The sequence below is a fragment of the Drosophila suzukii genome, chromosome X (assembly GCF_043229965.1).
Source record: "Drosophila suzukii chromosome X, CBGP_Dsuzu_IsoJpt1.0, whole genome shotgun sequence".
NCBI classification, from domain to species: Eukaryota; Metazoa; Arthropoda; class Insecta; order Diptera; family Drosophilidae; genus Drosophila; species Drosophila suzukii.
The window spans coordinates 22,199,390-22,226,411 of record NC_092084.1 but is presented as its reverse complement, the minus strand read 5'-3'; the positions used below and the strand labels follow the sequence as shown (position 1 = coordinate 22,226,411).

Here is a 27,022-nt window from a genome sequence, read left to right as displayed (position 1 = left end):
GGGCCAAACTTACCGGGTATTTGCCAGTCAAAGCTTCCGGGTCGAGACCCTTCTTCAAGGCTTTGTGCCTGAGCTGTTGCTTCTGTCTTTCCTTCAACTCTTTCAACTGTCAATGAAGATGGCTGTCAGTTTGTGGGATCCCTAGAGGATTACGGGGGGCCTTAGGCCAAGTGGTACTCACATCGTAGTCCTGACGTTTCTGCCTTTCTTCCAAGTCATACTTCTCAGTTTCCAATTTGACAATGAGCTCCCACAGCTCCTGGGCCTTCTCGCGCAGCTTAGCCTCGCCGAATCCTTCGATGGCCAAGGGCTTGATGCGGAACGACAGCGAGATCTTCTTCTCCTCCTCCAACTGTTCCTTAGTCTTGTTGCGTTCCATGGCGGCGGACGAGAGTCCCAACTATTTTTTTTTTCATGTGGCGATTTTTTTTTTTTTTTTGGTCGAATCGATTTTTGCGCAGGATGCGTTTTAATATTTATTTTTAGTTTTATTTTGCAATGCAGACACATTTCGTTGTGTTTTAAATTTTTGTGGTTTTTTCGGATATTTGAGATTTGATTTTTGGTACGTGCGGTACAAAACGTGGTGAGAGAGACAAACAGTGAGAGAGATAGACACACACAGAGAAAAGAGCGCAAAACAGAGAGGAATATTGTTTGTTCGTGTTTGTTTGTTTGTTTGTTGGGTGTGTGTACATGCGTGTGTTGTTTGTTTGTTGGTTTGTTGTGCAAAAGAAAAAAGAAAACAAAAAGGTGTTTTGTTGTTTCAGTTTCACATTGTAGTGTAGTGTTTTTTTTCAAGCATATTTTTAGGCGATTGATGAGAACACAGACGATTAAACGATTGAGAAATATTGGAATGGTCGATTTATGCAAATACATTGTGAACCATTGATGATGAATTTTAGATGAATTATTGTATCAAATACAAACGAATCATGGTGGATGGGGTTGATCAATGGGGTCAAACACAAACGATCGACGATTGTGGATGATCGATTCAGGCGCAAAACAGACGATTAACGATAACAAAATGATCGATGAGTTCAAAAACGACGATTAATGCGAATGATCGATGGAAACGATGGAATTTGGGTGTTGTAGGCGGTGGGTGGACACATGAGGAGTTCATATGGAATCAAAAGTAAATCAAAAAGAACGAAAAAGAAGAAAACAAAAGGGGAAGAGAGAGAGACAGATGGGGGAGGGGTGGGAGAACGGTGGCGTATCAGCAGCCGGCATTGATGGAATCTCATATAATTACCACGCCTGCATCCTTCTTGGCAATGGTGAAGTTGGGGCCCTTCTTGTCCTTGTCCTTCATGGCCTGCAGCATAGCCTGGCGCTTCTTCTCGGCTTCCTCGAGGCGCATACGCTTCTCCTCGATCTCGCGCTGCTTCTTCTCCTCAGCCTCGCGGACACGGCGCTCCTCCTCCTCCTTCTTGCGCTGGGCCATCTTTTGCTCCTCCTCGGCGCGGGTAACCTTGCGCTTGGCCTGCTTCTCCTTCAGCTTCTTCAGCTCATCCTCCTCCTTGGATCTCTGTTTGCGCCACTCGGTGATGTATTCTTTCAGCTGATCATCGAGGTCGGAGCGCTTCTGGTCCTGACGCTTGATGAACTCTGGGTCGCCCTCTCCTCTGTTGATCGTTTCGATAGGTTTCGGGAATGAGAAAGAACTCTATTAGTTTAATCTGCCGAGCCACGCTTTTTTTTTTTTTTTTTTTGATAGCCACTAGTACTACGAGTAAAGTCTAGGCATTAAAATTAATTACAGAATTTTGACGGAATTTCTTACGGCCTGTTTATTTTGTTTGGTGATTATATTTATATTATTTGGTTCGATTTGGTTCCGAAAGTCAAAGATTTGTTTTAACAATTAGTAGCCACCAAAGTGCGGATGTGAGAAAGCATTAGATTTCTACATTCTACGTATGGCAATACTACTCTAGTTATAAAAAAAAAACAGGAACAGAACAGAAATACACCAAAAAAGATAGGGATTGCTTCGATGGCACTGGAGTGGTGAGTTGTGGTGAGTAAGAGTTTGTGTTGAGTATTGCTTGCTACAGAGGTACAGTTTACACCTTAGAAACTAGTTGTTTTTTTATTGGTTTATTTTTTGAGTGGTTTACTGACACGCACAGGCGGATTAATCGGGGACGATCTTAAGATAACTCTAAGGGTTTAGTCTTGGTTAGCGTTCTGGTTTCATTTGTTGTTCACATTTGTTTTTTGTACATAGACTTACTCGGCTGGTGTCTGAGGTGGTTTTCTATACGTGAGGCATTGAGGTGGCAACAAACATGGAGGTGGTGATATTTTTATTTATATATATATATATTGGTTTTGTGTTTCAAAAATTGACAAATTCACGATGGTTTCGATTGATTGATTGATATTTTGTTGTGGGTTTCGGTTCGAAAAGTTCATACAAAATGCGATTGTTTTCGTTATTTCAGTTTTCAAACAAAAAGGAACGTTGAAAAGAAAGAGAAAAACGGTTGGTTGTTTTAAAAAATTCATTGCAAAATAGTTCGGTTTGTTTGTTGTTTTTGGTAAACGAAATGAAAGAAGAAGATAAGATGGATAATATATATAGAGAGATATTTGCATAAAAGGTTGAACAGAATAATTAATTTTGTAATGGTAGGTACGTAATTGTTTTTTGTTTGGTTTTGTTTGTTGTTTTCTGGTTGTTTGTTGTTCTAAAGAAAACTCAAAAATGATTCCAAGCAACGAATCTTTGTACAGTATGAACTGGAACTGGTACTGGAGCTGGTTCTGGAACTGGAACTGGATCTCTGATGCGTATGGAGCAGAAATGTACACACAAAAAAACTTTAAATTTTTCAATTTTTTTGTTTCGGAAATTGGCAAACGAGCATAATTTTTGGGCAGGCAAAGAGTAAATCGGAAAAAAACTTTTATACAGATATATGGGAAATTTATAGGTCTTTCTTTCTTCTTTTCATTGGTTTTTTCACACAATTTACTTACTTCCTGCAACAAGAACGAGATCAAAAAGAGATGGAAGAGAGAAAGAGAGAGATAAACAGAATTGATATCAATGATTTCCAAGTCTTATAGGCGACAACACTTTTGCTAAGCCAGGCCAGCGATAGGCGGAAAGTTAACTTTTTGTCAAAAGTTTTTTTTTAGAATTTAGAAATTGCGTTTTACGGCTTTGGAAATTTATTATCTTGTGGGGAGTCGGGAGATACGATGGTAAAAATAGATAGACAGATGACAAAAGACGTGTTACAAATGCTACAAAAATACACAGTAAAAAACCGACTGAATTCAAAGTGGCAGAGCAATTTCAAAACCAATTTCCATTTTTCAAATTGTTATTAAAAAAATGATTAACATTATTATTGTTTTGGTTTTTACATATTGGTGTGTAATAATACACCTTTTTAGTCCAAAATATAATTTAGTTAATTAAAAACCATAAACATTTAATGCAATACATTTTAATGGCTTTTGGTTTCTTATTAAATTTGCTTTAAAGAAAAAACTACTACCATTTTTTGAACACAGTTTTATACATATGTGGGTGGTGGGGGATATACACAGCTTTTATATACATAATTTGCCAATTTTTCGCTAGGTTTTTGGGGTAGGGGTATGAACTATGAACTCGCTGCTTGAGTGGGTGTGAACAGTGGGTGCGTGGGGGTTTTGCTCTCGGGTTCCATTAGTAAATTTTGTACAATTATCGGATACTGATTTTGTGATCTTATACGTTTAATTATAATTTCAATTTTGGCTTTTATAGACACACACAACAACACATTGAAAACAAAAACCAAAAGAAATAACAAAAATGTACACGAAACATAAAATAAAATAATAATTATAAAATTAATAAACAAATAAAATTATTTACAGACGAGTACACAAAACAAAAATCTTGGGTTGGTTTCAGGTTTTTGGGTATTTTTTTTTGGGGTTTTTTTTTTGGGTAATACATAGTTCTACAAAAATTTATAAAAAGGTGTTCTTTGCAAACATAGACAAAATACAACACATATAGAAAATTTGGAATAATAAATGGGAGAGGGACAAGGTTTGGTGTGGAAAAAATCAAAAAACTGGTTATAGTTATGGAAAAAAAAAATGATATAGACATAAGTGAACACCAATCGAGTTCTTTTTTAGGCTGCTGCACCAAAACCAACAAAAGATGTTGACAAAAATCGGCAACAAAAGTGTACTTACGTCTCCTCACGGGTCTCCTCGACAACCTCCTCCTCCTCGGAGCTGCTTTCGAGTTCGTAATTAAACGATTTTTGTTCATATTTTTTAATTTTTGGAATGGTGTTTTTTAAAATATTTTTTTTTTTGGAGTGAAAGTGCAGGGTTACACACGGCACACAGGTGCAGAGGTGATATTGTTGATTTGTTGTTGAATTGTCGTGTGGTTGTTGTTGAATAGTTGTTGATTGTTATTAGTTGTTGATTTCAAAAGAAACGAAACGACAACATTAGCGGTTGATCGAACAGATTCATGGGTTGTGGTTGTGGTGGTTTTGGGATCGTGGTTCGGTTTCGGTTCGGGGATGATAAATGCGTGGAAATAGACAGAAAGGAGTACAGATCAAAATAGGTGCCACGGGTAAACGTGATTACAAAAAAGTTCTTTTACAAAAATCCACAAAAATCTGGTCGTTGAGAAACAGTTAGTATTAGAACAAGGGTTCAAACGAGACCTTCGAATACTTCTCTTTAGCTTTGCTACTTTACTTAATTTACAGTTTACTTTTACACACTTTTATGTCATTTTCGCGGTCATATGCGTCGTATACTTAATATTGGCACCGAGCTCTTTTTCACATAGGTTCTACTTACGTGTACTCTTCATCGTCGGACATGGCTACGGTTTAGGGTTGAAATAACCTGCAATAACAATGTAAATAAGAAAAAGTATTCGTTTAGTTTGGCTATTTTATTTTAAAATATAATATTAAATAGATAAATAATCCGCATTGTGATTTCTTTAAAATTTCTTGATTGAACTTTCTGTGCTTAACCTGAAGCATAGAATATTAAATATTTATCACTAATTTATAATATATATTTTATTTATTATTAGTATTATTTTTAAATTATCCACAGTTCCTTTAACTGAAAATAGCATTAAAGAGTATCCTTTTGATGAGCTCATAAGTTAGAAGTAACTCCTTTTCATTCAACAATATCAACAGCAACAAACGCACATTTATGGGTAGAATATTGAATTAGGAATTTAATAATTAAAGAATGCCTTTTATTCTTGTGTTTTATGTTCAGGGTTTCATGTAAAGAAGCTGCAGCAACAACAACAAACCAGCCTTTGATTGCAAAGTTATAGCAACTCTATAATTAGACGGATCTGTCCCCCTATATATATTCGTTTCATTGGTGTATATGTAGGCAGGGCAACCTGTCTTTTTTTAGTCGGCAACAATGTCTTGTCCTCACATCATAATCTTCCACAATCCAAAAAGAAAAAAAAAACAACAACTAATTCCGTACGCTCCGCTCTAAAATTATTTAATTTTCTATGCTATCTATATCTACATCCATATCTATGTGTGCGAAGGGGAGGGCCATAGCCATAGTCAGATCTATGTATATCGGTGGTTTTTCTTTTTCCTTCGATTTTTCTCAATTATAAATAGACTTTGGGGCAGTATTGAATTTCCCAAAAGCCGAAAGCTTCCGAAAACATTCGAAAAGCTGCGGCGAAAGCGTTTTTGAAAATTTTTGTTTTTTTTACCTTGGCACTAAATCAGAAAATCTAGAAAAGCTTTTGAATTTATATATATATACTTGGGCGTACTGGTGTGAAATGAAAAGCAAAATAAATTCAAATACCATTCATAGATCGCTTATATATATGCCAATTATTATGCCATGACATTATATATCTAACTGGTGTGCAAATATGTCTATAATTTCATAATCTTTGAGACATTATTTGTGCATTTTTGCTTGGAAATGCATTTTTCTGTGCTTTATTTTTAGAGGCAGAAAAACTGGGTCAGTTTCGAGGAGTTAATTGGAGAGAGAAAAATGCCTTTATGAAGGTAATTTTATAAGAAATGTGTTGAGCAAAATTTTGAAGATATTTTTTTTAGTTTTTCCGTTATTACTTAAAACTAAAAATTGCAAGTGGAGAGAGAATAAGCGATCCTTAAAATCTGACAGGTATCAATCTAAAGATATTTCTAAATTTATGAAATCTCATATTCAATATCTGAAGACATCTACTGTCTTTTACTACCTATTTTTTAGACTACCACCATTTCAAAATCATAAATTTGGTTTACTTTTAAAAGTTCTTGGCTTTTCAAGGGTCTTTTTTTCAAGTTCATTATAAATTTTAAGAAAAATCTCTAACTTCCTGTTTAACAATATGTCATATTTGTCCTTATTCCTTTGTGATACATATTTTCACCCCATCTAAACTCATATTTGTAAACCATTTTTAAAATATTCATCTCGCTATATACCAATCTAACTCTGCTCTGCTTCCATTTATAGTATTATATACCTATATCTTTTCCAAAAAATCTCCAGAAATTTGTTCACCAATGATCGTGTGTGGGTGGCGATAGCCCCATCTCTTTCTGCTTTCTATAGGTCTAACATCTTATTAGCGCCTGCGCCGAAAGCTATACAAAAAAGTTTTTACCCTGCGTATCTGTGTGTGTGTCTTGGATATTTTGCCAAGGTAAAAACACACACGCATACCCATACAAAACCGAATTTATTTTTAAAATTCGTTGAAAAAAAAAATTAGAGAACTTTTCCTCTCAGATCATATAACACTTTGGGTGGAATTGGTTGAATATATGTAAGAATAGATATATTCCTGTCTGGTTTTGTTGTTGCTTTTGTTGTTGTGGTTGTTGCTGCTGCGGCTGATCCTGTTGTTGTAGTTGCTGTTGAATATTGTTGTTGGCATCGCCAATGCCTGGGCGAATTTTTTCAATTTATTTTTAGGCTTAAGCCATCAAAAAAAAATTGTCAAAAAAAGTTGAAAAAAAAGAAATTGTTTTTGAGTTTTTCTTTGGTCTCTCAAGTCTTTTTTGTCACACTGTTCTTTCGTTGATTGCACTTTAAAAAAATGTAAAAAAAATAGTGTTATATAACACTAAAGTTTTCCAATTCGTAACTTTGTTTTATTGATATTGTTGGTTCGTGGTTCTTTTCCAAAGGATTTGATTTTCTTTTTTTTTTCGATAACTTTTTGATTTTTAAACACACTATTTTATTTAATTTTCTTTTTTTTTTTTGATGATGTAGCAGTAGAAGGAGATGTGAAGCAGCAGTAGAGCAGAAACAGAAAAAAAAAACTTACTTAGGGAGAAAAACAAATTGAATTGAAGTCCGAGCAGCTGACGTCGTAGGAGCGAATGCTGCGGTTCGACTATACAGACTGACGATGAAAAGCGCTGCTACACGTTATGTTAAAGAATTTTTCGTCGCGTTCGCGGAAAAGCGATTTTCACGCACACACAGACCGTTTAACTATATAGCCTATAGCCCGAATGGGTGCAAGGAGGCCAGAGATATATGCCAGATATGCCAGATATCTTTGGCCGATGTGGCAACAAGTGGGTGGTGGGTGTTGTTGGGTGTGTTGGGTGTGTTCGGGGACTTTCAGGTGGGCTGCAACTGAAACATAAACTTGTCCGCACGCACACTGCGATACGAATTTTTCCAATTATCCATTTTGGCCAGAGCGAGATGAGGCATCCTATATGGCACACACGCACATAACTAGATCATATGTATATAGGCTATATGGCCGTTCGTAGCGTTGGCGGCTTTTTACACATTTGTTTTTGGAATCAAATATCGTAGAACATAAATTTCACAGCCATTAAAAAGTCAGCCTGCATATATCCCTGGCATGGATGTGATGTGTGTGTATGTACGAATGTTCGTGGCGGTATATAGCACATATTTCTTATAGCTTAGATTCCTCAACGGATCGTTGCAGTATTTGAACCCCAGAGTGCACGCCCTACAAACGCACCCTTCCCCGCCCCCTATATTTATATATATATATATATATTTATTTACCCCGTCTATATCTCGATCGAGCACGGCTGACGTCGAACGGCCCTAGGTGCCCCATCGCATCGCCATTTGTCTAACACTCGAATCTATTCGTCATTGTTCCGATTTTCTTTTTTTGTTTCTTTATTTTTGCTTTGATATTTTCTATTTTCCTTTCTAACAGAAACTTTCGCCAAATAGCTCTAGATACTCTATAGCGCCTTAAAGCCCTTGGATTTAGCCGTCAATTTTGATGGGGTAATATTCCTTTTTAACTTTCGGGAAGGACGAACATGCTTTCGAAGGAATGTATTGATTTCTCCCGAATTTAGCGCTAGGAGATTCCTGTTCTATCCTCAATAATTTCAAGCATACTTATTGTTAAAACTTGAACCAAATAATTTTTAAGATACAAGATAAGCATAGGCAGATTTTAAAAATCCAGAAATACAAAACCACTTTTTTTTAAGTTTGCAAAACATGTTTCAATAAATGGAAGAAATACCAAAATATCAAGGGTGCCATTGAAATCGATTAGCTCTGAATTCGTGTAGACACATAAGTAACCCATTACGATTCTGCGTAAAGCGATTTCTGCGGCTCCTAATTTTTTGCAGATAATAAAATCAGTATTTGTATATTTGAAAGCTTCGATTTTTTAACAACTTTATAAAGAAAATTTCTCGAAACAAAAGCAACTTAAATTAAAAATTTGTTTTAAAAAATGCACCTAAAAGTTTAAGCAAAACAATTTATTTTTAAATACTGTCTAGTTTTTACCTCTACTCTGATATTTTATCGTTTTGCGATACTTTACTTGAAACAAATTTTATTTCATTTAATTAAAACAATCAACTATATTTGATGCATAGATTATTATTATTACTAATAGAAATCTAAGATAATAAAAATATAGAGTTTCGAAAATTTTTGAATAAATAACAGTAAATATCAAATAATAAAATGAATATCAAATGATTTAAATAATTTTAAAATCTATAAAATAAGTTTTGGAAAAAATATTATCAAAGATCCTAGATATTCAGTAAAACAGTTAAATCAGCCTTAAGTTGTCAAGAAATAGACGATTATAAGGATAAATACTCTTACGTTTAAAGATTACGTTAAAATACTATTAAATAAGAAATACATTTTATCCCTTAAAAGGTTTAACCATACAAAACTCTATATTGGTACAATTAAATAAAATAAATTGTCCTAACAATTTTTATAAAAACTTCTTATATGAGTATATTGCATAGTATATACTGAATTCCAGATCCTTTTATATATCTTTCTATTAATTTGTCAGACAATGTAAAGAAAGTTAATGTGTACAAAAAATTAGTGAAGATAAGAATGTGAATAGAAATATTTCAATTTTGTGGTATTCAAACATTGATGTGACTATTCAAGTGAAGATTTTTAAAATGCATTTATAATTGAACCATTCTGTATAATATGCATTTAATTTCCCTGTGCAGTAAAGTTACTATATAATCCTAAGGTTTCGCCTTTTGTTTTGATTTCGTTTTTGGTTACCAAGTGTCTTAAATTTAGAACATTTTTGTATCTGCACCTATGCTAAATGCACACAGCAGATATATGCTAATATATATATATATGGGTAGTCCTGTACGGTCTAGGTATTATGCATGGCTTGCCAAAAACTAGAGGATCGCCATGGGGCACAGGTGGGCTTGTTGAATTATCTGGGATTCAGTGCATGAAACAATCCGGGGAGATGTGTCCAGATATATCCGTCATCTGTAAACGGTTTATCTTCTTTCTGGGCTTCTATTTCTTTGGCTGCCATCTGGCTGGATTCACATAACATCTTTCGTTCAATAAACAACTATGAACTTATTGCAAAAATCGGGCCAAAATGCTCAGTAATCCGTACACCATAAGTACGGGCATGTGCGGATGTGGGCGTGAAAGTGGGTTCTGGGTATGCGTTAAACGAAATTTCAATTCGCATCATCTTCTAGAAATCAGAATATCAGAAAATTAGAAAATCAGGGAATAACAAATAGCACAGTTTCGAATTTTTGTTGTTCTATTTTTGGCCATTTTGTGTGGGCGCTACCGTCTGTAGCCTTCGGTCTTTAGTGCCGATCGTATGCACGAAGCCCCCCGATATAAACGAATGTATACATATATACATGTTAAAGTATGCGCGTATATGTATTTGTTTAAATATCTTCTATATGTCTATCTATAGGTTAGCTTTCTGGGGCGATGTTTAGGGGCAACTGTGGGTAATATCGGCATAGATCAGGAATAACATAAACATTATTCAAGATTGTGGAAAAATATTTAATTACATTTATGTTGACCCAAAGCTATAATGAATTGAAAACCTATCAAAAACTAGACCAATTAAATGCCAGGATTCCCAGTGTCTATAACGAATTTCAATTATGTATTAGTGACAACTTTCCAAGCTTATTAATATTAATAAATCATCTAAAATCAATCTACGCTTTTTTTTAGTTTCAAAGTTTGGTCCACCAAGCAAATTTGCTTGCTCTTATTAACTAAAAATTTATTAACCTATTAAATTAATATATTATTCCAGTCAAAAATAAATATATGTATATTCTTTTGTAGGGCTGTTTCATATAGATTTCATTGAATAGATTGTTTCGGATCGGGTCAGGCAAACATATTTTGTAAGGAACAAACAACTCGATGCGTGCCAATTTTAGATTCTATATGTTGGATGTTCGATTTAAAAATACGTTCCAACTAAATTAAATGAAATGAAAACGAACCAAAAAAAAAGCACAAAAGGAAAAACAACGGAAAAATCCATAAGAAAAAAAAAGACACTGAAAAAATCTCGAAAAAAAACAGCACAAAATATAAAAACGTTTAAGAAAAAGGCCTTTATACACAGTCGGTTTATATAGCACCTATTCGCCGACTTCTATATGTATAATATTACACGTTTATTTTCAGAATTGTTTTTGACTTAGTTTTTAGCTTGTTGACACTTGGAAATGTATATTAAAAATGACTTTCAGTTAAGCTAACGAAACCGCGTCTGTTTTCTTAGCTATTTGTTTAAAAATGTACATAAATACTATAGATCTTTGTTTGTTGATGTGACCGTTTTTAAATAAAAGTTACAATACAAGTTACTAATTAAATCAGCAAAAATACTGAAAATTTGGTTTAAACTACAAAAATTAAAAGAGAGTTGGTGCTTGGCATATACGTGGATCCCTGCAAGCTATTGGACGAGAAAACTTTCGTCTATATTTCAGAGTGATTTCTGGAATTTTACTAAAAACAACATTTATCGAAGATGTCACTAACAAGACACTTCTCGAAGATAGAAACCCTATAGAACACTTGTGGATGTTGAAAAGAAGATAAAAGGAGACTTGCAAGCCATTTAATTTGTTCTTGTTTGTTGTCTATTCTCTGGAAGATATAACTACTATAGATCACACTTTACAACTGTGCGGAAAAAACTATCTTCTACTCTTTAGGTATAAATGTTTAACAATGTTTTTGAAAGACTTTATACAGTATATCAATAGGTCTCGACAAAAAAACTTGGTGCAAGTCATTGTGTTATTGAATTTTAATTTAAACAAAAAGTTGAAAGTTGAAGTTGAAAATAAACCTGAAAGACGAATTCTGCCTTTCGCCTATAAAAGGGGAACCCCCTGGCCTTTAATGATATTTAATGGTATGCAGTTTCTCGATGGTTGGGAATTTGGCTTGGTAAGGACTATATGGAGAATAAACATTCTTTGAGAGTGTAATGCTTACAAGAAATGTAGACCGGCAGCTACTTAATTTTGTACCAATAATCTACATAAATTTTTTGCAAGCTTGGTATATTTGATTTAAGAAGCACTAGTCACAAATAGAAAGCTGAAAGGGTGTTTAAAAATAACCTTTAAATCATATTAAATTGTTTTAAAGCCAGCACCTAGATTTTCATGATTGAAAGTAAGAATTTAAATCTCAGAATAAAAGAAGGAATTAAAAAAAAATTTGGTCTTTTCGGATCCGTAATGATTTTCTCATACGACGATTGCTGTGATTGTGAACTAATATATTAAAGTTTTTTATACGTACGGTGTCCATTTCAAAGTCTTAAGCAATATAATTTTGTTGTTTACATGTGTATAATTTTCGTAGTATCTGTTTATTTCAAACAATGTGGGTTTAATACGAGTAATGAATCAACCGCTCCACTTGTTCATTGGGGGTTTCGATTCTTCGGTTTTAATTTAAAATATCTGGAAAAAAAACTCTGTCATCGGTAAAGTTCAGTTATTTTGTTCAGCTGAATCGAAATCGAACAAAAACTCTAAACGAGCATGGGGAATAGTGACCTCTTAACGGGTATAAAAATTGACGGCCCCAATATTCATTATTCTGAAAGCATATTCATCCAAGCAAGATTCTTGAGGAGGCTTCGTCAAAAGGCTCAATTTTCTGGTATCAAGGCCACTATTCTGTTTTTTAATAATGTTGTGAATTCGGCAAAGTTCTGTTTCTACAATCATTGGGATTACCAAAGTATCATCGCACCAAATATCTCTATAAAATTATCAGGAGTACGAAGGTGCACCGCAAGTTGAAAGTGTTTTATACAAAATGTACACTTAAATAGTGGGCACATGGGTAGCAAAACCCGAAGAAGCTAGTCGCAAAATTCTCTTTCTGCGATCATGGAAATTACAAAGGAGAATCCGCCGGCACAAACTGTTGAGGATTCGTAAAGTTATCTTTTGACAATCATGGGGATGACGAAGGAGCAACGCACTAGTTAAAATTGTTTCATGATCATGGGTATTACGAACAAGCACCACACAAGTTCAAAGTGTTGAGGATTCAAAAAATTATTTTTTCTTTCTCGAAATTCTGATTGTTTACTGGAATTTCGACGCGTGCTTCTTTAACTAAAATCCCTTTCCTAATTATCGCCAGTGCATCTTTAATTAAAATGTTATATCCCCAACCTTGGTTGCATGAATATGATTCCAAGATAATCTAATATGAGAATTGGCTGTCTACTTCGACAACGGTTGTAAGGAGAATGACTACACGGAAAATTAGAGAAAGTTTCAGCAATTGAGCGCACGAACCTAAATTGAATTTTCAAACAGCTGTGATGAGTTGGAAAATATATCGGACGTATAAAAATTGTAATATTTTATTTTTAATTATAAGTTAATGTGTAAAATTAATAATAATATAAGATCTAAAAATATACTTTATAATTTGATTTGTAATTAATGCGTACTGATTATACTTAAATGTTAAAATGGTGCATTGCTTTTTAATTAAATAAATTCAGCAACTGATAAAAATTCCATAATTCAGAAATTAACCTGTTTAGGTAAAAAGGCCATTAAACATTTGAAAACATTAAATTCTAAATTAACCGCCAGAAATCGCATATATGTAGTCGATAATGACCCTGCTCAAATCGAACTTATCGATAACCGGCGAATGCACATCAAATTGGCGTACGCCTGCTGATATCGATACCCAATCACAAAACATAGTAAAATAAAAACAAAATCGCTTAACAACTTTTAAAGAAAGAAAGTAAAGAACAAAACCACAACTGACTGTACGGAAAAATATAAACAATTAATTGCGAAAAAGAGTGCCCTGTGGTCAGAACAACAATTGCGTGGCGTGGTTACACGAGTGCGAGCGAGAGGGCCGATGCGGCAGGGGCCAATCGAATCTTAATTTTTTGCAAGTAAAAAACCTTTCTTGGAGGACACCGCGTGCTTCGTGGGACAAGGACAACGATGGCCAGCGAGCCGGAGAACAAGCCGCCCATCCTGCACATCCTGGTGGTGGGCTTCCACCACAAGCTGGGCTGCCAGGTGGAGTTCTCGCATCCGCCCCTCATCTCGGGCTCCACTGGACGCCACGAGTGTCCATCCGGCTGGAAGTACTTGCCCACTCTGGCCCTGCCGGATGGCTCGCACAACTTTGCCGAGGACACGGTGTTCTTCAACCTGCCCAGTTTGTATGAGCCGGCCGCAAGTATCTATGGAGTGTCCTGCTATCGACAAATACGCGTGGAGAAGCTGAAGATCCGGACGGCGGACCTTACACGCAGCACGGTTCAGAAGTCCGTCTGCATCCTGGCCCGCCTGCCCATTTACGGGTACATCGAAGTCAAGCTAGCCCTTATTGCCGATGCGTTTTTCGATCAGGGCGACTTCTCCGGCACGGAATTGCTGGTCAAGGCCTATCAGCAGCTCAACGCCTGCCTCCAGGATGACGAGTCGCGCCGTCCGTTGCGTCACTTCCATGTGGGCCTGTCCCTGCGGGAGATTGTGCTCCACTGGCGCCACAAGACGCTCATGCTCTTCAAGCTCCTGCTCCTGCAGCGACGAGTGGTGTGTTTCGGTTCACCCGTGCGCCAAATGTGCGTTCTGATCCTGGGCATGGCATCGCTGGTGCCGCGGCTGCTGGAGAAGGGCTTTCAGGAGGTGGCCTGTGTGCGCACCTCGCGACCCCTGTCGCCTATGCCTGATTTCACCGACTCCCTTCAGCGGGAGGCTCAGGCGGAGGCCGAGGCGGAACTGGAGGCAGTGGTTCCTGGCGGACCCGGTCCCGAGGAGCAGAAACTTACGCCGGAAAGCGCAACTGCGGCGGAGGGCGAGCCCGACGATTTGGCCCTCGTATCATCCGCTGCCTCTGTGGGCGAAGAGCAGGCCAGCGGCGATGACACCTCGCCGCGCTCCACACCCAACTCACAGTCACAGGACTCGTCGAACGGGAGGCACAGCTCGCTGACCAGAGAGGCCAGCGTGGACACCCTAGCGTGTGAGTAGCCCTTGATGGATTTTCCGTTCAGGGAAACCTAAAATACCCTCTTTTAGAATGCAACGTATAATCTGAAAGCCAAGTTGGAAAGATATAATGTTGTAAACTATGTACTTGTTTATCATATGACTGACTCATACTCGCAAAAGATTAGAGTTAACATATACTTAAGAATCTGTTAATATAAGTTTGAATTATATTGCTTTAATTATCGATTGACCTTTATTAAACTTATACCCACAGCCAACCTCGCCGCTTTGTGCGCTGTGAATCCGGATGAGTATAGGGCACCGGTCAGCATCTTCGCCAGCGGCAATCTTTGCTTGCCATATCTGTCGCTGCCGTACATGGACTTGCTTAGCGACCCCATGGTGCTCTCCTATGTCATCGGTACCTCCAACGTGTTGTTCCAGCAGAAACGTCAGCTGGCTGACGTCCTGGTGGACATCGAGGCGGCCAATCTAGATGCCCATGATCCGGAGCTGAGGCGTCAGCTGGTGCTGAGCACAGAGGACCTGCGCTACATGGACTACATCATGAAGCACGTACAATCGCCCAAGGAGGATGCTGAGGGCAGCGAGTACTGGATCCGGGAGCAGTTTCAGGGCTACATCCTGGCCCTCTTGCGAACTGCGGTGGCTCCAGGTGGGTGTGCTTTGTCAAAGTTTGCTTAGAATAATAAACCATAGCTGTTGATATTAATTATAGATGCCACGGCCAAGGAAAACGATCATTTTAATGCGCATTTCATGGGTGCCTTCAAGCGCACCCAATGCTTCCAGGAGTGGTACGATGTGAGGCCCGAACCAGAGTTCTTTGAAGCCCTGCCCACTGGTCATCCCTTTGCCGGCACTTTGTCTGTTGCGGACATGAAACTAAAACTAGCACAGTAAGTGTCTATATGTAAGATGGTCGAGTATATTTAAGAATAGTGAATTGTGAGGTTTCTGTGTGTGTCCAATGGGTAGGAGGATATCGTCCACTGGGAGCTCTGTTGAGTACCTGTGGATGCGCAACTGAGATCCGCGTGATCTCTTTTTTGAGTCCAAAAGAGGTACATCAAAAGGTGCGAGCATGCTCATATATCGATTTGCCACGTCGGCGCATTATACCAAGAATTCTTTGCAGACAACATCTCTAAGGGATGATTATTTTTATTTAACATACTGTTTTTGCTTTTTCAGAACCATGCAGAACAGTGAGAGCGGGCGCAAGATCAACCAAGCGGTGAACACGACGAGTCGGGCGGTGGGTGGTGCCATCTCCCAGGCTAAGGGCGCATTCTCCAGCTGGTGGTCGTCCATCACGACGGCACCACCAAATGCAAATGCTGCGCCCACGACCAGCGGCAACGGCCAGGAAGGACAGGAAGCAAGCGAAGGTGCTGCAGCCCAAGAGATCTCAGTTACATTCCAGAACCACAAGGACGTCGAGGACCTTGACATGGCGGGGGTTAGCATTCACCTGGCTGGACAGGAAGAGGCACACGAGTCGCACGAGTCACACAACGCGAGCTGCGAGCAACCGCAGGGCATTGTTGAGATCGGACGCGAGGCGGAGCTGTTGGACAAAACCGTTCAGCCGGAGGAACCCATGATCTCGCCCACAACGCAGGCTGGTCGGCCCGGATGTGGCGGCGATGTTGCTACCTCCGCAGTAGAGCGTAGCAGTGGTGATGTCTTCATCGTCTGAAGACGTCGGGACTATCAAGCATTGTATAAAATCGAACTAAGCTAAATGATAATTATTTATTACGCAACACATTTGTCTCAGTCTCAACGTTGAATTTACATCTTCTTGTATTATCCTTTTTGTGTACCTACATTCTAGAGTAGGTTGACTTGTGGTACAAAAAGTCGTAGGGATTATAATCCTTGGACAATTTAGTCCCATATTCCTCAATGACCATTTATAATCAAAAACTGATTTATTTTGAAAAATATTGAAATCCAATTATTGAAAGTATAAATATTTATTGTATAGGATTAAAAATTCAAAAACAAATTGTGAAAAATCGCTAAGAAATTCAGACTTTAAAACTACCAATCAAATAATGGATAGTTTTGTTGTTAGTTAAATTTCAAGCTGAATTTAAGACCACACTGAATATGGCTATTAATTGTCCTTCTATTCCGTTACCCTGCAATTTTTGAGGACACAAGTCGATCCCGCCCTAATCTAAACAAAATTGGCCAAAAGATAATCTTATTTAATATTTATATATGTACGCTTACGTTTAAGTTGTCCTTGCCGTCTTCACCCACCACTCAGTGTATATGTATAACCATGTAAAGCTAAACCGTTCCAAGTGCAATTTGTAATCCAAAAAAGAAGCAGAGATCCGTATCGAGAGCATAATTCGCGTGGCAATAAAAAACTTAAGGAATTCTGATATTATGGTAATCGAGGCGAGAATCCCCTCATTGTCCAGGGACCGCTGCGTCCGATTATATTTACCTAATCCAAATGTAATCCAAAATAAATACATTTCATAAAACATTCACGGATTGTGTGTACTTTAGTTTGGTTAAATATTTTATTTATTAGCGCCGATGTTTTATAAATACTATCATAATTTAGCTACATACTTGATTCACTTTTAAAAATTCGATGCAGAACAGCCACATCTGAAGAAGATACTTTTGTTTCGTAAAGTACACATCGTTTAAAAAAAATATAAATCTATTCCAACGTATTAATGAATAGAAAATATTAAAACAAATAGATCAGCGCCTTTTGATGGCGTGAAGCACTGGCTCAAATGAGGGCAGCTGGATGGAATGTACCATCTGCTCGGCCTCTTCCAGTTTGGCCTGGCTCACGGTGATCTTTGAGTTCAGAGCTTGCAGCTCTTTCTCCGCTTCGGCTAGCTTCAGCTCGCATTTGTCAAGGTGGGCGTTGCGGGCTTTGTGATCTTCCTCCTGATACAACTCGGCGCCGGCAAGTAAGTCTTCGTTTTTCTGATCGATGGCCTGAAGCCTCTCCTGGGCCTCGTGCTGCTGCTTCTCCAGTTCCTCTAGACGGGTGATCTGATCACACTGATCCTCTATCAGCTGCTGACGGCACTGCAACATTGTATCGCGCTTGTTGCGATAGCCCGCCTCCATTTTGGTCAGGCGATGATTTTGTGCTTGTAAGTCAGACTCCAAGGTGGTAACCTTCGCTTCCAACTCAATGGAATCGCACTTTAACTTCTCCGCCTGCTGATCCAGCATCTGACGGCGCTCGAAATTCTGTTGACGCTGCTGCTGGAGAAGATTGCCCAGCTCCTCCAGGCGCTGAACCCGTTTGGAGATGTCCTCCTGCTTGGGACTTAGCGGCAGCGTTAGGTCAAACTGCTGATCACCGCCGCCCCTGATTAGGCAGCATATTACCGAGTCCAAGCTAAGGTAGCGGGCATGCGTGTTAAAGGCCTCAACGCAATCCAACTGCTTTTGCTTAGCCCGCGACAGCATGACTTGTTGGTGGAGCTCCAGGTCGGACATCTCCTTCACCTGGCGCTCATACGCCTTGGAGTAGTTTTCGATATCGTTGCTCTCCATTTGCAGCGCATTCAGTTGCTGAGCAGAGTACTTCTGGTTGTTAACCGCCTGCTCAAGGCGCTGCTCGTACTTAATTTGCTGGCGGAGATTAGCCTGCTTTTCATCGGCCTGAGCGGACAGCTTGTCGAAGAGGTTCAGCTGCTGGTTCAGCTCCTCCTGACTGTCAGCCAGCTGTTGCGCGAGCTGTTCCTGCTCCTTGATAAGATGCTCTAGTTTATCCAGCTTATTATCGTCGGTAGGTTGATGCAGCTTATCGTCAAGTTCCTGCATCTTCACCCTTAGATCCTCGATCACTTGGTCCAGCGCTTGGCGGTCCGTCAAATCGCACTTCTTACTTATCAACTGATCTCTGGTTTCCGCTTGCAGTTTGGCTTCCTCCTCGGTGAGCTCCTGATCCCACAGGACAATGCAGTTGCTGGCCTCGGCGAAGAGCAGAGCGTTGACCTCCTCATCCAGCTGGACGGCCTGCACCTGGGTGATGGAGATACCGGCCGTTGACTCACAGTGCATACTGTTCAGATAAGAGCTAGGCTGCTCCGTTGTCTCCATGAACGGAAACTCTTCTTCTGGTTCATCAGTGGAGAGCAGTGGCGGCGCAAAGTCCATGAGAAAGTCCAGCAGGACGATCACGTGGCCAAAAGAGTGCTGCGTGGTCGGCGACACAAGCCAAGATTTGTTAACCTGCCAGTTACATATTGGTTATACACGGAAATTAGCCAGTTTAGGATCATTTCAAGGTTCAGAACTTTAGAAGAAGATATTAACTCTATTCTTTCTTCACCTGATAAGGATATTGGAGCTTCTGCATGGAGCTAGTGATGTCCTCGACGTAATTCTGGCCCACTGTCAAGCGATTCCGCCAGATGTGGTGGAACAGAAAGTTAAGGATGGCCACGAACTGCTTGATGGTCATGTGCCGCAGTCCGCCAGGCCGACTAAAGAGATCCGTAATGAATCCTGTCGGCGCCTCGCTGTCCTGCACGGCATGTAGGTACTCCAGTATCTGATGTGACCGCTCCGCCACCCACTTTTTGTCGGTGTGCAGGGGAACAGCGCGGTCCGCTGTGGAGGGCACAAGTCGGTGGCCTCGCTTGGGCGTCACACCCATTTGACCCGCCCGATCTCGCTCCAAGTTCAACGGCTGCAGCAGACGCGTCGCGGAGGTTCTGGAAAGGATTAGGACGCGGCATTATTGGGTGTATGTGGGAATATTTAACTGGCATGCCCACCTTCTGGAGATCGCCTGCGTGGACAACGGAGTATGCATGGCTGTGCTGCGCTTACCCGGCCTAGATAAAGGATAATCGTGATCTTACTCCAACTTATTTCCTGGAACTCTGGACAACTCACCTGGTCTGGCGCTTTTCGGCGGCGCACCGCTCTTCCAGCACATCACCTCGGAACTCGCTGGTTCGCCGTGGCATTAGATGCGACATCCTGGACAAATAAATAAGAATCCCCGTAAATTAAATTAAAAATTGAATATTAATCCCGCGTCGTTCACTTCAAAACGGCGTTGATTGCAGTAGTTATCGATAAGTCGATGGTTTGTCCTCTATCGTCTGTTGCGGAGCGTTCACACTGTTCAAATAGAAAACCGCTGTTGCAGAAACAGCTGATCGGCCTAAGCACACCAAAAGCGAAGAATAAAACATGAAATTTAGTTTTGCCGAAAATAAAAACTAGGAGTGACACTCGTCGATCTGACGTTTATTTTCTCTGTAACAGCCAAAAAACGGAATTTTTAGCGCCAAAAAATGGGGTTCCGATTTTAGTCAAAAATACGATTTTTCTTTCCAGTTTTTAAATCGTCAAATCAAGGAGTACAGCTAAAAGACCGACTGTCCTGAGCAGCTTGCTACAAATGCTATCGATCCCTGTCACTATAAGGAATATTTATTTTTTGACCCATTTTCTCATTTTTTATAAGGGGAACATCGGTTATTTCTGTGATTCAGATTTTGGTCAAAAATACTCATTTTTTAGTGGTTTTTCAGCCGTAGTTTAGCCAAATCAAGGGGTACAGCTAAAAGACCGACTATTCTGAGCAGCTTGCTTCAAATGCTATCGATCCCTGCACTTTGAGGGACATTTATTTTTTGACCCATTTTCACACTTTTTATAGGGGATCGTCTTTTTTTGCAAGAAATGTGAAAAATTCAAAATTTCCAGGTTTGAATGCCAATGGATTGGAAATTAAGCAAGGAGCTTAACGAGGTATGACATTTCTCAACTGACGTGTATTTTTTTTTGTAGCACCTTAAAAACTGAATTGTAAGGGCGAAAAAATGGGATTCCGATTTTAGTTAATATTTCTTTCAACAGTTAAAGGGGCTTTAGCAAACAAATCCTCAATTTCGCTTTTGCCCATTATTTTTCATGTAATAAAAGCAACCATCATTAAGAACGCTTTTGTTTGCTTTCGTTTATTCCAACATCTTTATTTAATTGGTATTATTGTTTCAAGTATTACACAATATTGATGCCTTTTCTCTTACTTTTTCAATTAATTTATAATTATTATTATTGTTATAACTAAATATCGATCACATTTCCTTTCAGAACGTCTCTCATTCTCATCGTTTTATTCCCTGTTCACTTTTTGTTGCAGAACTTATAAACTCCTGCATACACTTCCCATCGTCCTAACTAATTTGCAATAATAAATATCGTTATCCGCACGTTATTGCTTTTCTTTTTCATCGCTCGGGGCTGCGGGAAAATGGAAAAGGGACAATGAGAAAAGTAATATTTAAAAAAAAAACACAAAATCGAAAGCGAGACTTGCAAAAATCAAATCTGCGCTAATACTACATAATTGGTTGATAAGTGTAAATTAAGGATTTAAGTATGTTCTATTTACGACTATGTTTTGCAATTATTATTTGGCTGCTTTAGGTAAACCAGAGTGAAAGAATTAAGAACCGAAGTGGGAGGAAATAATTTGCGTTGTGTAAATGTTCTTTCAGTTATTCATCGTCTTCTGTTTCTCCCTATACAATGTATATATTTCTTTAAATGTGTATAATATTGTCCTAAAAGCCTTAAAAAATATGACGCGGCAGACCTGCAAATCTACATATGCCTATATATAGCCTGTATATATACCATAATCGCACATAATTTCTCGGTAGAGCAAAAGGAACACAAGCAAAAGCCATGTGAAGAAGGACACAGTGTAAAATGATATCATCTCTCTTAATATCTCCCGCCTCGAACATTCGACATTCATGCATCATTAGAAGTTAGTTCGTTTTATATTGGTTTCCGTTTCCGTTTCCATTTGGTGTTGGGAGGTTTTTTTGGGGGGCTGGGTCTATTCGTACAATTTCTATGTTTTCTATATATTTGATTTAGGTACATAACAGTTCTTTATATTGTGTGGTGTGTGGCTGCCTTGTTTATCGTTCTACGTTATTCCGTATTCCTATTTCGTTTGCTACTCTAGTTCGGTGCGTTGAGTGTCTGCATCCCGGATCCGTACTGCATGCCCACCGACATGGTGAAGAGCCACGCCACCGCCAGCAGACTGCTGCCCAGCAGATCGCCCAGGGCCGTCAGGTAGGGTATGGCCGAGTTATCCGGATCGATCTTCCATTTCCACATCGCGTGCACAATAATGTGGGCAATATACAGCAGCAGCATCACCTGAAAAGATCGCAACACATTAGTAATTGTGTTTTGGGTAATAATTTTAATTACACAATATGTTTAATATTGTTTGTTTTCGGATATAGAAGTTCTCATAGTTTTTAAAAGATTTTATAATTGATATTACTCTAACATGCCATTTAAAATACATATTTTGTATTGTTAGTTTTCACTTTAATTTTTTTTATACATTTATATTTAAGCAATTCTTCAGCACTTATTTTGAGCTGTATAATAAGAATAACCCATATTTAAATGGCAACTCACCTGCACTAAACTGGCGGTCAGATAGGATAGCACAAACACCCAGGTGACCGTCGAGGTGCTATAGTTTATATAGTCAGCAGCAAAGATAAACAGGACATTGCCGGGGATCGACATGGCGATAAGTATCCTTGCTGTCTTCGCATAGGGAACTGTGTAGCAAAGAAATTTACAAATTAATACCAGGTTAATTGGCCACATCTGTCTGAGAATTACCTCCTTTGAAGAGCGCCCGCCAGGGCCACTCGAAGATCTGCGTGTGCGGTGGTATAATCCCGATAATTGAGCTTTGGTGCAGCATTGTGGATATCTTGCTGGCCTGCACCGATACCAGGTTGCCGCCGATTCCGTTGATGATCGGCTGAAACACTACGAATCCATTAAACACCTCGACGGCGGCGTCCAACACAAGGCCACCCAGACTGCAATGAGATGACGGAAAGTTCGTTAGTTCGATTGACAGGCAAATCTGGCTTAGATTTAAAAAAAATTGCCCTCAAACACCCTGGAAATAACTCATTTGACTCCAAAAGTGAAGTGTGTTTGTCTTATGAAGTTCTATTGCCGTAAATTCTCTAGTCATGCCGAATAATTACGCCCGGGAATTCAAATCCTACTGCTGATTCTAATTATAAACGCGCTTGACATCTCGCCAAACCCGAGTCAGGGACATCCATCCATGCGAATGTTTCCCATGGTCTCGGTCTTGGCTACTTGTTCCCTTAGATTTATATAAATAGCGTTCAGATCAGATCACAAAAACGACTGGACGTGATTTGGCACTAAATTAAACGGGCTGATATATCTAAATATAGCGGGCAACTTGTCGTTTTTCTGCTTATCATGTTCCCAATTTTTGTACACTCGAGGGTCCATCATTCAATCTGATTGAATAGCTTGCGGAGTGCGCAGTACGTACCCACTTATGCAGAGGGCTGAGAGGACGGGCACCCATCCGCTCTTTAGCACCGGTCGCGTGTACTCGTTCCTCAGCACGATCATCACCCACATGGGCAAGAGCACCAGGTAGCAGGTGATTACGATGAAAGTGATCCACAGGTGCGTTTCTGCGCGGAAAGACAAGAATGATTATTCATATGTTAAATATATATTTATATAAAAATATGAAACTTACTGATATGATCGTACAGCAGCGAGGCAATAAAGGAGAGCAAACTAATGGACACCACATCACCAATGGAGGCGGCTAAGGGCGTGGCTAGGTTATCCGGATTGAGGCGATACTTCTGCGAAAACAGGATGACAGCCACCAAGACAAAGTCTGAAAAGGGCAGCCGTTAATGGGGTGTACAGTATGGAAGCAGCAGGGCAAATCCTACCCAGCACAAAGCACGACGAGGTGGCCGTGAACATGGCCGAAGCAGTCAGCAGCATCATGTTCTCGAAGTAGAACTCCCCGGTCATCGCCGCACCAACGCTCACCGCAAACATGGCCACCAGGAAGGAGGCCACTGTCGCCTGGACCTGCACCAGCGCTATATTACCCACTATCATCCGTATCACGCCCTGCCGACTGGTCATGTTGCCCAGGTTCACTTGCGTGGAGAGCCGCGAAGCCAGGCACATGTCCAGATTGCCCTTCAGGCCCAAAAGCGCCGGTACCAGGATGAAAAGCTCACTCACATTCTTGAAGACATACCATTTCTAAAGGAGGATGAACAAAAGGAAAAGGTTTAAATATCTAGTTCTAATGGAATTCTTTATATATTTCGTAGGTTTCTTTAGTAGTTCTTCTTTTAAGCTATACTACTCTAATTCATTTTGATAAACTATCCTTACCTGCTTTTGAAAATTCTCTTTGATAAATCATTGTTTGCTGATGATGCATCCACTTTGCAGGAATGCATGCAGTTTATGATACCTTTTACAAGCCATCATATATCCCCTTAATCCCACCCCTCTTTATTTAGCCCATATATTCAGTTCATTTCGGGCATTGGCCGCCTGTAACTGGCTGCGGCTCCAGTTTAGCCCAGAACTTTTACCATCAATTAGCGGGCATATTAAACATTTACTATCTAACACATATGCACCACATATGTATATTATTTAGCAGCCATAAATAACATTCTAAAAGGAATTGTGCCAATTCACCAAGTACACAAAGGGGAAAGGTTTAAAAATAGCATTAGCTCTGTCTGGTTTCTGTTTGATTGAGGGGCTCTTAAAGTCTCTTATATCAAACAGATCGATTATAGAAAGCGTAACAATAGCACTCTTATTAATACCTGATTTCTAACATTATCGTGTTATATTGCAATTGATTATTTATGATAATTATTTATAAGCTATATAGATTTGTTATCTGCATAATTGCAATCATTTATTTAACTATAGACTATAGGTATTATTATCAAATTGCGAATGTGACATATGTTTACAAAAATAATGGTGCGCGTCACTGATTCCGATAAATTAGGCCTATATAATAGCATCAATTTGTTAAATGCTTTTTTTATTAACCTTTAGCTTTGTTTACTCCTTTGCTAGATGGAATTTTCCCACACAAAATATGGATTCAGTGAAAATGTGCAATTAACATTTAGCAATTTACTTTGTGCTTGACTTGGTGCAAATCTTTTTTTTTAATGGGCCTTTCAACTGAGCCCTGGTAATTACAAATTTTTACAATTTAATTTGATGTAATTTACTCTGTCGTTTCTGTTTGACTTTCTATAGGCGCGATAAGCCCCTCAGACACCTACAGAGTCAATGGAAGTCGGGTAAAACACCTCAAACAACATCAATTTAGTAAAACGAAAATCATCTCAATTAACTTAATTTAACCAACTAATTGATGAATGCTTAATGTGGGTTTTAAGCTAAGTTAGGGCTTTTAGGTGCTATCCAAAATTATGAGAGCATATTCCTGATAATATTAAAGAATACTTTTTTTGAGATATAAGACTACCCACTATATTTATGTGATGATATAAACATAATGATTTCTATTTGATATAAGGACTCACAATGGAAGTCAGGTAAAACACCTCAAACACCTCCAACGAGAATCATCTCAATCAACTTAATTTAACCATCTATTGTTTAAGGTAAACGCAGGTCTTTTAGGTGTTATAAAACATTATGAGAGGATATTTTTGATAATATTAGAGAATACTTCTTTTGAGATTTAAGACTACCCACTATATGTATGTGATATACAGATAATGAATTCTATTTGATAGAAGGACTCACCTCAACGCGTCCCAGCACGATGCCAGCTCCAATGGTGCCAATGCCGGCGAGGAAGAACGGAATGGAAACCTGCAGCAGGATCGTCGTCCACTTCTCCTGCTTGATGCCGGGCCTGTTGAGCGCCAACTTCTCCTCGGAACTGCCATTGATGCCGGCGATACTGGAGGCATCTGCTGCCACCAGGGCACCGGATCCGATGCCGCCATTGCCACTCCCGCCGCCGCCGCCTGCTCCTCCTCCTCCGCCGCCGCTCGCCGCTCCAGGATCCGGTTCGGAGGATGCTATGGACGTCGTGATGATTGAGCTTAGTGAACCGGTTGTCGAATGTGGTAGGCCCGACAATTTCTCATTGTCGGGATCTGGGTTTTCGATCGGATGATGATTTTTTTTGTGGGGGGAAGAAACAAAAGAACAGGGTTGCAAGATGCGGGTTAGTTTGGGATCAAGGCACAGATCAAGTGTTCCAAGTTAGTCGCCTGATTAGGTGCTCGGGTCTCTCTCTCATACATGGGTTTATTGCGACTATATCTATTTGTTACATGCATAAGCCTAAGTGCTGTGGTGTGCGTGTGTGGCATGCATCTAAATTTAGCAGCATTATGCAATTAGCAAGGCAATTAATTAACACCGCTATAAATTAAACATCAACATATATATGCATATGTGTCTCTGATTTTCTTTATTTTATTCATTTCAGTTTTTTCGGCAATCTCCAGGTGGAGTATTCTTCAAGCAGCAAAAAAAAAAAACTCGTTTGATTAGAATTCTCGTATATTTATTTGCGTTTTCGGTTTCTGTGTCGACTCGTAGCCAAGTTCATAAACCACGAATCGTTCGTCCATAAACAAATTCGCGAGCCGCCGAGACAGCGACAATTAAACATCACAAAAATAACAATTAAGAATGCCATAATACAAGTCGAGTGCGTAAAGACTATTTACTACCCTTTCAATATTGTATCAGTACAAGGAAAAAGTGTAAGGCTATTTACTCTAAGCTTAACTTCTTACTGGAAGTCTAAAATTTCTACATACTATATTTTTGTTAATATCTGAAAAACAATAGGTTTTTTTACTTTATCGTTTTAAATAATTGATAATTACATTGTTATTTAAATGCAAAATACTATTTACCATTCTAAACTTCTATAAGGTCGTATGAGATAAGCGCGGGTATACTAAAATTTGGTAGGCAGCGCTCTTTTATCCTTAAAAACCGATAAACAGTTTTAGTTCTGTAGATCTCAAACGTATATAGTATCTTTCTGTAGTTTTTGATCCCCTGCAATGTTTTTTATCCACAGTTATAATAGTTATGATGATAGTATAGTGGTACCAAACCATAATATAATAATATTTTGCTGTTCCGAAGAGGAATCACCTTTTTAGGTCCTTGAAGCATAATAGTATTCAAGAATAAGCATGTTTAAGACAAGTTAACAAACGGATATATCTTTCTGTAGTTTTGGTTACCTG

The 27,022-nt window shown here is 39.0% G+C and overlaps 4 protein-coding genes across 27 annotated transcripts in view; 1 reads left to right on the top strand and 3 right to left on the bottom strand.

Moving 5' to 3' along the window:
- up (Troponin T, skeletal muscle) overlaps positions 1-7,424 on the bottom strand; it is a 324,715-nt gene extending 317,291 nt beyond the window's left edge. For 4 of the 20 annotated variants that reach the window (XM_070997386.1, XM_070997385.1, XM_017067673.4 and 1 more), the window contains exons 1-7: positions 7,349-7,424; positions 4,852-4,899; positions 4,222-4,266; positions 2,249-2,272; positions 1,265-1,637; positions 182-400; positions 14-106 (exon numbers count right to left, since the gene is read on the bottom strand). In XM_070997386.1, the coding sequence (XP_070853487.1) occupies positions 14-106; positions 182-400; positions 1,265-1,637; positions 2,249-2,272; positions 4,222-4,266; positions 4,852-4,874 (777 nt within the window). In that variant the 5' untranslated portion in view covers positions 4,875-4,899; positions 7,349-7,424. Of the gene's footprint in view, positions 1-13; positions 107-181; positions 401-1,264; positions 1,638-2,248; positions 2,273-4,217; positions 4,267-4,851; positions 4,900-7,348 lie in introns of all 20 variants that reach the window. The other 16 variants (XM_017067677.4, XM_017067678.4, XM_070997388.1 and 13 more) reach the window with 10 other exon arrangements.
- Positions 7,425-13,585: 6,161 nt separating this feature from the next.
- On the top strand, positions 13,586-17,373 carry LOC108004758 (late secretory pathway protein AVL9 homolog). The gene is made up of 4 exons (XM_017067795.4): positions 13,586-14,874; positions 15,118-15,519; positions 15,583-15,763; positions 16,059-17,373. Exons 1-4 carry the CDS (start codon positions 13,845-13,847, stop codon positions 16,564-16,566), a joined length of 2,121 nt encoding a protein of 706 aa, XP_016923284.2. The 5' UTR covers positions 13,586-13,844; the 3' UTR covers positions 16,567-17,373.
- Positions 17,374-17,391: 18 nt separating this feature from the next.
- Positions 17,392-20,034, bottom strand: LOC108004560 (kinetochore protein Ndc80). The gene is made up of 4 exons (XM_017067495.4): positions 19,767-20,034; positions 19,646-19,705; positions 19,198-19,582; positions 17,392-19,097 (listed from the first exon to the last, which is right to left on the bottom strand). Exons 1-4 carry the CDS (start codon positions 19,850-19,852, stop codon positions 17,601-17,603), a joined length of 2,028 nt encoding a protein of 675 aa, XP_016922984.2. The 5' UTR covers positions 19,853-20,034; the 3' UTR covers positions 17,392-17,600.
- A 1,620-nt stretch (positions 20,035-21,654) lies between these two features.
- The window catches only part of LOC108004688 (solute carrier family 41 member 2), a 31,225-nt gene continuing 25,857 nt past the window's right edge, over positions 21,655-27,022 (bottom strand). For 3 of the 5 annotated variants that reach the window (XM_017067696.4, XM_065867506.2, XM_017067692.4), the window contains 7 exons: positions 25,548-25,906; positions 23,672-23,996; positions 23,467-23,613; positions 23,251-23,398; positions 22,548-22,753; positions 22,335-22,483; positions 21,655-22,064 (listed from right to left, as the gene is read on the bottom strand). In XM_017067696.4, the coding sequence (XP_016923185.1) occupies positions 21,861-22,064; positions 22,335-22,483; positions 22,548-22,753; positions 23,251-23,398; positions 23,467-23,613; positions 23,672-23,996; positions 25,548-25,906 (1,538 nt within the window). In that variant the 3' untranslated portion in view covers positions 21,655-21,860. The remainder of the gene's footprint in view (positions 22,065-22,334; positions 22,484-22,547; positions 22,754-23,250; positions 23,399-23,466; positions 23,614-23,671; positions 23,997-25,547; positions 25,907-27,022) is intronic. The other 2 variants (XM_065867507.2, XM_017067693.4) reach the window with 1 other exon arrangement.

What these genes read in the sequence shown, in the direction of transcription:
- LOC108004560 (XM_017067495.4), bottom strand. Translation starts at nt 19,852, where the DNA reads ATGTCGCATCTAATGCCACGGCGAACCAGCGAGTTCCGAGGTGATGTG. An exon ending in GCCGAAAAGCGCCAGACCAG is followed by an intron (nt 19,706 to 19,766) that starts GTGAGTTGTCCA and finishes TCCTTTATCTAG; the next exon opens with GCCGGGTAAGCGCAGCACAG. An exon ending in AGCTCCAATATCCTTATCAG is followed by an intron (nt 19,098 to 19,197) that starts GTGAAGAAAGAA and finishes TGTAACTGGCAG; the next exon opens with GTTAACAAATCTTGGCTTGT.
- LOC108004758 (XM_017067795.4), top strand. Translation starts at nt 13,845, where the DNA reads ATGGCCAGCGAGCCGGAGAACAAGCCGCCCATCCTGCACATCCTGGTG. An exon ending in CAGCGTGGACACCCTAGCGT is followed by an intron (nt 14,875 to 15,117) that starts GTGAGTAGCCCT and finishes TTATACCCACAG; the next exon opens with CCAACCTCGCCGCTTTGTGC. An exon ending in ATGAAACTAAAACTAGCACA is followed by an intron (nt 15,764 to 16,058) that starts GTAAGTGTCTAT and finishes TTGCTTTTTCAG; the next exon opens with AACCATGCAGAACAGTGAGA.